The sequence below is a fragment of the Ranitomeya variabilis genome, chromosome 5, assembly GCF_051348905.1.
Source record: "Ranitomeya variabilis isolate aRanVar5 chromosome 5, aRanVar5.hap1, whole genome shotgun sequence".
NCBI classification, from domain to species: Eukaryota; Metazoa; Chordata; class Amphibia; order Anura; family Dendrobatidae; genus Ranitomeya; species Ranitomeya variabilis.
Window position 1 is genome coordinate 666,025,310 of NC_135236.1, and position 13,571 is coordinate 666,038,880.

Here is a 13,571-nt window from a genome sequence, read left to right on the forward strand (position 1 = left end):
GATTAGGAACTGGCCACTATTATAATAGAGCATCACCAGCTATTTGTAAGCAAAGCATAGGACAAATGATATCACTAAGGCACTTCAAACAACAACAAAAAAAAACTAAAAAAGAAAAAAAAAAACATATGAGGCAAATGGAAACTAAGATGTATGTGAAAAAATAAATACGCTTAAAGGGGAACTCCACCTAAATTTCTATTACATTGATGGGGTCTGAGCAGGGACCCCGACTCAGAGGGGAACTCGTAGCACTTAAAATCTGACTTGAGCACAGAATGTGAGGTCTCTACTCTGTACATCTATTCCTTAATATATCTTTATAGCGGTGGCCGCTAAGTTTTTCAATTCCAAACCCCTTGCTAGAGTTACATAGTTTCATTGTGTTTGCAGTCACCACTAGAGGGAGTTTTACGGTACACTAGTTAATCATTGAGCTCTATGATGCATTGAGCACTCTAGTGGTGGCTGAGTGAAACAAAAATGTTACCATTCAAGGTTTTGTCTATCCAGGGTATTTGGAACGCTGTATTAGAAATATAAGAGCGTTTAACACTGTAGAGATATGTTAGAAAATGAATCAAGAGCTGGAGATTGGACTTAAAGGGACGTGATGGGACGATTTTGCTACTGAATGTTATGGTATGGCTGTGTAGGTAATAAGGTAACGATAAAAACGATACCAGTCTTGTAGTAATCCGATGTACCAGCGTTGAGAAATTAAGCGTTGAAGCCACTTGTAAATTTATAAGGAAGTGCCTGGGGGAGGCGTGTCCATGTAGTCTGAGTTTGTGGACACGCCCTCACTACACTTCCACACTTTAAAGCTTGATTTCTCAGCACTGGCCCGTCGGATTTCTACAAGACAGGTGTCATTTTTATTGTTGAATCAGGATCTACACGGCCGTAACACTAGTTTAAGTAGTAAATTTGTCACTTTAAATAGTGGCTAAAAGAGAACTTTCATTTCCTTTTGGAGACGGATTCATCTTAACTTCAGCAGGACGACAATCGCCATGTTGTATTACAAAGGGCAATATTTAATTAATAAATAAAAATCAGAGTGCAAATAAAAAGTCCAGAAATCAGTGACTTCTCCATTTACGACTATTTTATACAGGACTTTCGGGGGGACTGTAGACCTCGCTTCCGAGTCTTCCATGTGCTTTCTCTATCGAACCATTGTGCCTTTTTCTTATCTTCACATCCCGCGATTGACGAATAAACTTTGCGTAATAACGTTACGATTTCATCTTCTAGCAGATTGTGCAATTATAAATTGAAGTAACCGAGATCCTAGAACGTTATCTGGAAGTTCACATCGAAGCCCTCAGAGGGTCCTCATCCTTATGGATCTCCAATTGTGTGTCCCTAAATGGACCAAACTATGTCACCATGTAGTGATACCTCCTTTTGGTAAAAGCTTGACCGAAACCACCGGTCAAGACTACATGTCCACCAAATATCTACGCCGCCATTTTTCACATCTATGGATTCTTACGATTGGCACTGAACGAAAAGTTTGACCCAAGAAGCTAAATCTGATTGATCACAGGTCAGTAGTCAGATCTGTAAACCAAGATTGGCTTATCCTACTTTCTCAGCCTTGTGGTCATATTTCATTGGAGGCTTTTCCAAAAAAGGACTACGAAGAAGGTTCCGAGTGTCCGTCTGCGGCACCGTTTTCCTCCTGATCATCCGGCGTCTCTCCCACCACGGCCAGGCTGATAATTTTAAGCCACCTCTGCTTGAGTTCTTCACTGTCCGCCGAGAAGCCGTGGACAGACTTAGACTGAGATAGCCTAAAGCTGTAGGGCATGTCTACTCCGCGGGGGGACTCGTCAACAATGTAGCCCAAGAGTGGAATGGTGGCTTGAGCTTTGACATCCTTAAAAACAACAATTAAGAGTGAGGTTCGCCATATTTCCCTACATTTTCTTTCTACAACCAACAGTTCTAATCTTAGCGGAACAATTCTGAAACAAAAAAAAAAAAAAAAAAGAGGGGTCCTGGTCCTAGGTAGAGTCCCAGTGCCTACATATCAGGATTTAGGTGATTTAAAGTGTAACCGTTATTGTAATTTTTACTTCATAAATCAACAGTATACATGAAAGTAAGCAAATATTTAATATATCTCATCAGAGAAATCTGCTTTCTCCTCTTGGTCTGTTCTTTCACTTTCAATTCGGGGCTAAAACTGTATCCAGTGAAGATTACAGAGATAGATGACCGTTCGTAATTTTAAAATTCGATTAAGGGGAGGAGCTAAAGGCCGACAGACATTCTAGGGAGGAACTAGAGGCAGACACAGACATTCTAGGGAGGAGCTAAAGGCCAACAGACATTCTAGGGAGGAGCTAAAGGCCAACAGACATTCTAGGGAGGAGCTAGAGGCAGAACAGACATTCTAGGGAGGAGCTAGAGGAGGGCACAGACATTCTAGGGAGGAGCTAGAGGCAGGTACAGACATTCTAGGGAGGAGCTAGAGGCAGACAGACATTCTAGGGAGGAGCTAGAGGCAGACAAACATTCTAGGGAGGAGCTAGAGGCAGATACAGACATTCTAGGGAGGAACTAGAGACAGACATTCTAGGGAAGAACTAGAGGCAGACAGACATTCTAGGGAGGAGCTAGAGGCAGACACAGACATTCTAGGGAGGAGCTAGAGGCAGACACAGACATTCTAGGGAGGAGCTTGAGGCAGACACAGACATTCTACTGCAAGTTCTCCTGAAACGGCATTTACAGTTCTACATAGTTGTTGATTTTAAACATTCTATAAGAATCCCTGTGTATGCCCCTTGCTCCTCCCTATAATGCCTGTGTCTGCCTGTAGTTCCTCCCTAGAATGTCTGTGTCTACCTCTAGCTCCTCCCTAGAATGTCTGTCTGCCTCTAGCTCCTCCCTAGAATGTCTGTGTCTGCCTCTAGCTCCTCCCTAGAATGTCTGTGTCTGCCTCTAGCTCCTCCCTAGAATGTCTGTATCTGCCTCTAGCTCCTCCCTAGAATGTCTGTCTGCCTCTAGCTCCTCCCTAGAATGTCTGTGTCTGCCTCTAGCTCCTCCCTAGAATGTCTGTGTCTGCCTCTAGCTCCTCCCTAGAATGTCTGTGTCTGCCTCTAGCTCCTCCCTAGAATGTCTGTGTCTTCCTCTAGCTCCTCCCTAGAATGTCTGTGTCGGCCTCTAGCTCCTCCCTAGAATATCTGTGTCTGCCTCTAGCTCCTCCCTAGAATGTCTGTATCTGCCTCTAGCTCCTCCCTAGAATGTCTGTCTGCCTCTAGCTCCTCCCTAGAATGTCTGTGTCTGCCTCTAGCTCCTCCCTAGAATGTCTGTGTCTGCCTCTAGCTCCTCCCTAGAATGTCTGTCTGCCTCTAGCTCCTCCCTAGAATGTCTGTGTCTTCCTCTAGCTCCTCCCTAGAATGTCTGTGTCTGCCTCTAGCTCCTCCCTAGAATGTCTGTCTGCCTCTAGCTCCTCCCTACAATGTCTGTGTCTGCCTCTAGCTCCTCCCTAGAATGTCTGTGTCTGCCTCTAGCTCCTCCCTAGAATGTCTGTCTGCCTCTAGCTCCTCCCTAGAATGTCTGTGTCTGCCTCTAGCTCCTCCCTAGAATGTCTGTCTGCCTCTAGCTCCTCCCTAGAATGTCTGTGTCTGCCTCTAGCTCCTCCCTAGAATGTCTGTGTCTGCCTCTAGCTCCTCCCTAGAATGTCTGTCTGCCTCTAGCTCCTCCCTAGAATGTCTGTGTCTTCCTCTAGCTCCTCCCTAGAATGTCTGTGTCGGCCTCTAGCTCCTCCCTAGAATGTCTGTGTCTGCCTCTAGCTCCTCCCTAGAATGTCTGTGTCTGCCTCTAGCTCCTCCCTAGAATGTCTGTCTGCCTCTAGCTCCTCCCTAGAATGTCTGTCTGCCTCTAGCTCCTCCCTAGAATGTCTGTGTCTTCCTCTAGCTCCTCCCTAGAATGTCTGTATCTGCCTCTAGCTCCTCCCTAGAATGTCTGTCTGCCTCTAGCTCCTCCCTAGAATGTCTGTGTCTGCCTCTAGCTCCTCCCTAGAATGTCTGCGTCTGCCTCTAGCTCCTCCCTAGAATGTCTGTGTCTGCCTCTAGCTCCTCCCTAGAATGCCTGTCTGCCTCTAGCTCCTCCCTAGAATGTCTGTGTCTGCCTCTAGCTCCTCCCTAGAATGTCTGTCTGCCTCTAGCTCCTCCCTAGAATGTCTGTGTCTGCCTCTAGCTCCTCCCTAGAATTCCTGTGTCTGCCTCTAGCTCCTCCCTAGAATGTCTGTGTCTGCCTCTAGCTCCTCCCTAGAATGTCTGTGTCTGCCTCTAGCTCCTCCCTAGAATGTCTGTCTGCCTCTAGCTCCTCCCTACAATGTCTGTGTCTGCCTCTAGCTCCTCCCTAGAATGTCTGTGTCTGCCTCTAGCTCCTCCCTAGAATGTCTGTCTGCCTCTAGCTCCTCCCTAGAATGTCTGTCTGCCTCTAGCTCCTCCCCTTCATAGAATTTTAAAATCACCAACTGCCACCTCCTTTCTCAGTAATGGGGACATTTGTCTTCTTTGAAGGAAGATTCTAACACTGAATTAAAACTGAAAGCTCAGTCCAGGAGATGAAAGAAGCAGATTTCTGTAATATGATTTATTACAAATTTCCTTATTTACATGCATTCTATTGATTTATGAAATAAAAATTTAGGCGACAAACACAATAAATGTTGAAATATGTGCGTAATAGTGAAGGCACGTGCCAGAGCAGAGAGCAGCTACCGACTCCCTAATTTACAGGGGAACGGTCATGTCAGTGCATTACACAGACAGCCCATTCATGTAATTGATCAGCATGTAATTCTTCATTTCACCTGCAGGTGGCACTGCAGGAGAATTAAACACTTGCTGGAAGATCATCTGGCGCTTGTCTTACCTGCGGCGCTCCGTACATGTACAACACTAGCGCCTCTTGTTTCGGGATCACGCACCAGACCTTCTGCCAAGGCTTCGACTTTTCGTTATACTGGAGGAAACTGCAGATTACGCTGTTTCCCGAGACTTCCGCCGACTCAATCTGACAAAATTAGAAAAAATACCATAAAGACTGAGAAAAAAATAAAATAAAATAATGGAAACAAAAAAAAAACAACAACACAATAAGGATTAACATTTTAGGGGGCCTCCTAAATATGTCATTTTAGGGTCAGAATTTTTTTAAAAATAGCCTGTGTCATTGTGCATGCGCTGTATGCAAGTTATCCTGTTGGAGTCAAGGGGGCGGAGCCACTCCATCAGAAGAGTCAAGGTAGTCACACCCTAAACCTACACTACTATGTTTTGGTTGCTGTCCCCCAATATAACGGTATAAGGTCATCTTAAGCCCTTTCAGAACTCCGAGCAAGCGCCATTGTCTGTGCTGTATGGAAATTACCATATTGGAGTCAAGGGGGTGGAGTCACTCAGCAGAAGAGTCAAGGAAGTCATGCCCTAAACCTACCCTACCATGTTTGATTGCTGTCCCCCAATATAGGGTATTGTCATCTCAAGCCCGCCAGAAATCAGAACAGGCGCCATTTTTTTTAACAATCCATTTTTGCCAGTTTAAGGCATGGCCATCTTGACTTTTTTGCCGATAGGCTCCGCCTCCATGACTCCAGCAAAGCAGTTTACATAGAACTTGTATAGCGCATACATTTTTTTATAAAATTGTCTCAAATTTATATGCGAGGTCCCCCTTTGCACAAGCGGGATGGCGTCAGTTTATAGGCATCCAACCTACTGACAGGCTCCCTTAAAGGGGTTGTCCCATGAACAACCTCATACCATATCCCTTTATCATGGTGCATGGTTGTCGTTTACAAAAAGGTGGAAGGGGCCTGGCTCATCCATGTATTACATGACCGCTGATCCCTGGGTCTTCCAAGGTGTGACCCACCGCCTGATCCAAAAAGGGGTGGGCTGAACCTTTAAGGACGAGTGTACCGTCAGTCCTCACCTCCAGTATGCCCCTCTTCTTCTCCTTTTCCTCACTGTCGTTAGACCCCCGTAGTATGTGGTAGCAATCCTTACACACTTTGTTCATTTTGTCGCTGTCGTAATGAAGAGGAGCTTTGTAGTCGGAACATTTCCAACAAACCACCTGTAAGGAACAAATGGAGACCTGCGTCACATACTGGAGTTCTGCACAGGTCCGTCTGCCACCAGCACCAGCCCGGCTCGGCTCTAGTAACCATACTGTACTAATCTGTTACTGTCGCTACCTCAAGGCCACCAGGGACATTAGCTCTACAAATGCAGTGGACCACTAGGGACATTCTAAAAACACAATAGAATACCAGGAATTCTCTACATCCATACTTTATTCTACAACTACACTAGCCCATCAAGAACATTAATTCTACAAATACACTAGCCCACCAGGGATATTAATGCTATAAACACAATAGCCCGCCAGGGATATTAATTCAACAAATACAGTAGCCCACCATGAATATTCTACAAACACGCTAGCCCACCAGGGATATTAATTTTACAAATACTCTAGCCCACCAGGGATGTTAATTCCCACCAGGAATATTCTACAAATACACTAGCCCACCAAGAAAATTAATTCTACAAATACACTAGCCCACCAGGGATATTAATTCTCACCAGGGATGTTCTACAAATACAGTAGCCCACCAAGAATATTAATACTACAAACAAACTAGACCACCAGGAATATTAATTCTACAAACACACTTGCCCACCAGGGATATTAATTTTACAAATACACTAGCCCACCAGGGATATTAATTCCCATCAGGGATATTCTACAAATACAGTAGCCCACAGGAATATTAATACTACAAAAACTGGACCACCAGGGATATTAATTCTACAAATAAACTAGACCACCAGGAATATTATTTCTACAAATAAACTAGACCACCAGGGATATTAGTTCTACAAACACACTTGCCCACCAGGGATAATAATTTTACAAATACACTAGCCCACCAGGGATATTCTACAAATACAGTAGCCCACCAGGAATATTAATACTACAAAAACTAGACCACCAGGGACATTAATTCTACAAATAAACTAGACCACCAGGAATATTAATTCTACAAATAAACTAGACCACCAGGGATATTCTACAAATACAGTAGCCCACCAAGAATATTAATTCTACAAACACACTAGATCACCAGGGATATTAATTCTCACCAGGGATATTCTACAAATACAGTAGGCCACCAAGAATATTAATTCTACAAATAAACTAGACCACCAGGGACATTAATTCTACAAATAAACTAGACCACCAGGAATATTAATTCTACAAATAAACTAGACCACCAGGGATATTACTTCCCATCAGGGATATTCTAAAATACAGTAGCCCACCAAGAATATTAATTCTACACACAAACTAGACCACCAGGGATATTAATTCTACAAACACACTAGACCACCAGGGATATTAGTTCTTCAAGCAAAGGCCAATTTGCTATTCAGTTCACTATGATCGCCTCAAGACCACCAGGTTTGTTAACACTAGAAAACACATTACCATCTACAGATACATTCGCCCACCAGAGATAGTAATTCTACACATACCCTAGCCTACCAGGGATATTAATTGTACAAACACACTAGCCCACCAGGGATATTAATTCTACACATACCCTAAGCCTACCAGGGATTTTCGTTCCACAAGCACATTAGACCAGCACAGATATTAACCCTTTAAAATATTAAAATAACCACCTTCTTCTGGCTGTGAGACGGCACAAGAATCTGAAGAAATGAGCGACTCACTGGACACCATATATTTAACAGTCTTCATAACCCGCGATCACCAGGGACAGTATTTCGATCATCAATCTAGACCACGAGGGAAATTGAAGCCTTCACAACCTTACGCTACAAGGTATATTAACCCCTATACTTCCAAAAATCCACCACAAACACTAGACCAGCAGGGATATTAATGACTTAAAAAAAGAGAAAACACTGCAACCCGTCGTCTGGATGCAAAACTGTACAGGAACCTGGATAGGGGATTGCAATGGAATCCTTTACCGTCTCTGACCCTTTTACTACTCAACACCAGGGTCATTAAATCTTTAGCCCACCAGGGCTATTAACCCCCTAAAACAACTTGAATATCCAACCAAAGGCCAGACGTGATAGACGGTATGGGGCATGGTGTTTATGATACCAATATAAACCAGAATAATGACTCACACATCCACACGCCCGGCAATGGTGCCTCCTCCTGGTCAAAGCGTTAAATTGCTCTTTACATTTCATGCACATGGTCACTTCATTGTCTCGGATCCATTTCGGGGCGCGGAGTCCCAGCTCAGCACTCTAAAATAAAACCATGAAAGTAAACTTAGTGAGTGCAGCTCTGGGGTATAATACAGGATGTAACTCAGGATCAGTAATGTAATGTATGTACACAGTGACTGCACCAGCAGAATAGTGAGTGCAGCTCTGGGGTATAATACAGGATGTAACTCAGGATCAGTAATGTAATGTAAGTACACAGTGACTGCACCAGCAGAATAGTGAGTGCAGCTCTGGGGTATAATACAGGAGGTAACTCAGGATCAGTAATGTAATGTATGTACACAGTGACTGCACCAGCAGAATAGTGAGTGCAGCTCTGGGGTATAATACAGGATGTAACTCAGGATCAGTAATGTAATGTATGTACACAGTGACTGCACCAGCAGAATAGTGAGTGCAGCTCTGGGGTATAATACAGGATGTAACTCAGGATCAGTAATGTAATGTATGTACACAGTGACTGCACCAGCAGAATAGTGAGTGCAGCTCTGGGGTATAATACAGGAGGTAACTCAGGATCAGTAATGTAATGTATGTACACAGTGACTGCACCAGCAAAATAGTGAGTGCAGCTCTGGGGTATAATACAGGATGTAACTCAGGATCAGTAATGTAAGGTATGTACACAGTGACTGCACCAGCAGAATAGTGAGTGCGGCTCTGGGGTATAATACAGGAGGTAACTCAGGATCAGTAATGTAATGTATGTACACAGTGACTGCACCAGCAGAATAGTGAGTGCAGCTCTGGGGTATAATACAGGAGGTAACTCAGGATCAGTAATGTAATGTATGTACATAGTGACTGCACCAGCAGAATAGTGAGTGCAGCTCTGGAGTATAATACAGGATATAAGTCAGGATCAGTAATGTAATGTGTGTACACAGTGACTGCACCAGCAGGATAGTGAGTGCAGCTCTGGGGTATAATACAGGATGTAACTCAGGATCAGTAATGTAATGTATGTACACAGTGACTGCACCAACAGAATAGTGAGTGCAGCTCTGGGGTATAATACAGGATGTAACTGAGGATCAGTAATGTAATGTATGTACTTAGTGACTGCACCAGCAGAATAGTGAGTGCAGCTCTGGGGTATAATACAGGAGGTAACTCAGGATCAGTAATGTAATGTATGTACACAGTGACTGCACCAGCAGAATAGTGAGTGCAGCTCTGGGGTATAATACAGGAGGTAACTCAGGATCAGTAATGTAATGTATGTACACAGTGACTGCACCAGCAGAATAGTGAGTGCAGCTCTGGGGTATAATACAGGATGTAACTCAGGATCAGTAATGTAATGTATGTACACGGTGACTGCACCAGCAGAATAGTGAGTGCAGCTCTGGAGTATAATACAGGAGGTAACTCAGGATCAGTAATGTAATGTATGTACGCAGTGACTGCACCAGCAGAATAGTGAGTGCAGCTCTGGGGTATAATACAGAATGCAACTCAGGATCAGTAATGTAATGGATGTACACAGTGACTGCACCAGCAGAATAGTGAGTGCAGCTCTGGGGTATAATACAGAATGCAACTCAGGATCAGTAATGTAATGGATGTACACAGTGACTGCACCAGCAGAATAGTGAGTGCAGCTCTGGGGTATAATACAGAATGCAACTCAGGATCAGTAATCTAATGTATGTACACAGCGACTGCACCAGCAGAATAGTGAGTGCAGCTCTGGGGTATAATACAGGAGGTAACTCAGGATCAGTAATGTAATGTATGTACACAGCGACTGCACCAGCAGAATAGTGAGTGCAGCTCTGGGGTATAATACAGGAGGTAACTCAGGATCAGTAATGTAATGTATGTACACAGCGACTGCACCAGCAGAATAGTGAGTGCAGCTCTGGGGTATAATACAGGAGGTAACTCTGGATCAGTAATGTAATGTATGTACACAGTGACTGCACCAGCAGAATAGTGAGTGCAGCTCTGGAGTATAATACAGGAGGTAACTCTGGATCAGTAATGTAATGTATGTACACAGCGACTGCACCAGCAGAATAGTGAGTGCAGCTCTGGGGTATAATACAGGAGGTAACTCAGGATCAGTAATGTAATGTATGTACACAGTGACTGCACCAGCAGAATAGTGAGTGCAGCTCTGGGGTATAATACAGGATGTAACTCAGGATCACTAATGTAATGTATGTACACAGTGACTGCACCAGCAGAATAGTGAGTGCAGCTCTGGGGTATAATACAGGATGTAACTCAGGGTCAGTAATGTAATAATGTACACCGTGACTGCACCCGCAGAATAGTGAGTGCAGCTCTGGAGTATAATGAATATAGGTTGAGGAGAATGTGGAATCCCGGCCTTATTCTTGGTTGTGATCGGTGACTTGACCTTTAATAGGAGCGGTGATGAAAGGGGAACTGCTCGGCGTTACTTCATGTGATTCCGTATTATTACAGCACATTTCCCTCTTTCACAAGACCCCGACTGTCAGTAATCCGACCCACAAGTAAATTTAGTCAGAACTTACGGGAACCTCTAGCGAAGCCTCTTCCATTTTTTTTGCATTCGCGATTATAAAGGTTTCATTCCGCTGCTGAAATTCTGCAATCGCCTCGTTCAGAGCCTGGAAGGAAATAACGAATCTCAGATATTACGGCTGACCCTGTTCCTCCATTACTCCTCCTGGAAATGCAGAATCTAACTGTGTGACGGCTCGGATTATACCGCGTCATTATTTAGGGGATGAGCCCCATAGATAAGGACAGTGATAATGCCCGACGACCTGTTCATGCAATCATTTCCCGGAGGAACAACAGAGGAACATTTTTGGGAAAAGATGTATCCGAACTGTTATTTCTTGGGAAATTCACATACCTTAATCCATTCTACTTTTATCGATTCAGAGCTGAAATTAAAGGAAAAAAATTAAGTAAAAAAATAACCAATGAAAATGGAGACTCCACCCACCACATATCCAAACCCCGCCCCTGAGGATCCCTCACCTGGCCTGTAGCTCCAGCGTCCGCTCTTTGCCTGAAATCTGGAAGGTGTGGAGATAGTCCTCGTTCTGCGTCGCCACCACTTTCATACCGTCCAGTCCGATCTTGGTGCGCACCGAGTACTTTGCCCCCACCAGACTGAACTTGGGCACACAGTACAGCAGCATGTTGTTGAACTGGGAGAAGAAGGAGGTGAATACGACGGTCATAAGAGGGGGGTCAAGCTCATCCGAAAAAACTGCCTTCTTTATCAAGAATGAGGAGCTCTGCTGAAATACTCTGCGCTGCGGTGAATCTAAACCCCGATAGGTTTCGAGATTCTTTTTCACAGCAAGTGCTCTGCAAGGGGCGACAAAGAGTACGGAGTAATTACATCTTATTTCCTCACCAGGAAGAGATGGCGCTCTTGGGCGGATGTGTTACGAGCAGCCAGTTTAAGAATCTGCCCTTCTTTGATGAACTCATTGGAGGGGTGGACAATGTCCTCTTCTTCTCCCAGCATTTCGTACACCAGCAGTAGCTTCTTCAGACTTTCCTGTGGACCAGCAGAAAGTATTATCAAAAGGAAATGGTTGTCAAAAATGAGACCCATGGATTCCCCCCCAGTAACCAAAGGTCGAAAATATTTTATGGCAGCCCGTTTGATAATAAATACCCCTTAACACCCATTTGAGGGGTTTCTTAAAGACTAAAGTGTAGGCAGGGAGCGATCACATGAAGGCTACCTGGCATAAAGTACCCATAAACCGTGTTAAATCTCAGCGTCAGTCTGCTGCCACATCAGCCAATGCAAAAATGTCGACTTAAAATAATTTTTACATTGGAGATCTGCAATGCACCCTGTGTCAGGACCCTCCAGGAGCCCCGGCACAAACACAATAATGGTCCCCCAAGCCGGGCATAATTTTCCATATATAGAAAGGGGCATTAAAAATCTTTCGGTACTGGATAGAAATGGGTTAAATAGGACACAATTTTTGGAATCTCCACCACTTTCCATTGGTAACAATTTGGTAAAGGTCTCATTAGGTCTGGAACCTTGCTGGTGCTGCACTGGGTACGCAGGGACCATCTTATCACTTGTGCACCATATGGCACCATTCAGGGGGAGGTTAATGTGGGAGCACACAGGGATCCCCTCTTGCACCCCGTAGATAATCGCTCGCTCACCATTTTCCTGATTGCTGTGTTTGAGTGACTCGCTGCCGTGGAAATAATTTCGAGGGATTCTGAAAAAAATAAAAAAAAATGATCTAATATTACCACACTGAAAAAATGACGGTATATACAGGGTAATACGGTATTATATATTATATCTGTACCATATTTACTCTATCTAACCCCTTAGATGCTACAGCCGCTATTCGGATACTCTGGAATCTAAGGGGTTTTTTTTGTTTTGTTTTGTTTTTTGGCAGGATGATTTGTAGTTTTGAGTGAGACTATTAATATGATGGTAAAATACACTTAATTGTTTTCAAAAGTGAATGGTGTAATTCTTCCTTTCTCCTGTAGGGGCGCTGCAGGGAAATTAAACACGTGCTATTGGCTTCCCTCAGTGATTGAAGCCACTTACTGTCGATGCCAGTATACCCAATGGGGAAAAACAATAAGGGTCAACTTACTTTCCGCATCTTTTCGGTCAAGAGAGTCTTGGGGCAGTTTGCGGAGGTAGTCCTTTAGGAGCATCTCGTATCGCGGTATCCGCTGTACCGGCTCCAGCATATGGTGCTGCAGCGTCAGGCTGCCGCATTTACCTTCCCTCTGTGAGACAATAAAAATGGATGTTTAGAAAATTGAGTAAACACAAAAATGGAAGTCCCCTCTAAATGACCTGAATGCTGCATAGTTCGGTGTCACCACTAGAGGTCACTGTCTGTACACACTATAATACACTCGCTATAGCTGAAATCTCTCCTGAATGCTGCAGAGTTCAGTGTCACCACTAGAGGTCACTGTCTGTACACACTATAATACACTCGCTATAGCTGAAATCTCTCCTGAATGCTGCAGAGTTCAGTGTCACCACTAGAGGGCACTGTCTGTACACACTATAATACACACTCTATAGCAGAAGCCTCTCCTGAATGCTGCATAGTTCGGTGTCACCACTAGAGGTCACTGTCTGTACACACTATAATGCACACTCTATAGCTGAAGCCTCACCTGAACCTGCATAGTTCGGTGTCACCACTAGAGGTCACTGTCTGTACACACTATAATGTACGCTCGCTATAGCTGAAGCCTCACCTGAATGCTGCAGAGTTCTGTGTCACCACT

At 44.1% G+C, this 13,571-nt stretch overlaps 1 protein-coding gene across 5 annotated transcripts in view; it reads right to left on the reverse strand.

Annotated features, from left to right (window-relative positions):
* Window positions 1-298: 298 nt before the first annotated feature.
* Window positions 299-13,571, reverse strand: part of FGD4 (FYVE, RhoGEF and PH domain containing 4) — a 94,295-nt gene continuing 81,022 nt past the window's right edge. For all 5 annotated transcript variants that reach the window (XM_077266658.1, XM_077266654.1, XM_077266656.1 and 2 more), the window contains exons 8-17: window positions 12,917-13,055; window positions 12,462-12,520; window positions 11,680-11,826; window positions 11,295-11,467; window positions 11,167-11,197; window positions 10,820-10,915; window positions 8,205-8,330; window positions 5,965-6,108; window positions 4,903-5,043; window positions 299-1,888 (exon numbers count right to left, since the gene is read on the reverse strand). In XM_077266658.1, the coding sequence (XP_077122773.1) occupies window positions 1,646-1,888; window positions 4,903-5,043; window positions 5,965-6,108; window positions 8,205-8,330; window positions 10,820-10,915; window positions 11,167-11,197; window positions 11,295-11,467; window positions 11,680-11,826; window positions 12,462-12,520; window positions 12,917-13,055 (1,299 nt within the window). In that variant the 3' untranslated portion in view covers window positions 299-1,645. The remainder of the gene's footprint in view (window positions 1,889-4,902; window positions 5,044-5,964; window positions 6,109-8,204; window positions 8,331-10,819; window positions 10,916-11,166; window positions 11,198-11,294; window positions 11,468-11,679; window positions 11,827-12,461; window positions 12,521-12,916; window positions 13,056-13,571) is intronic.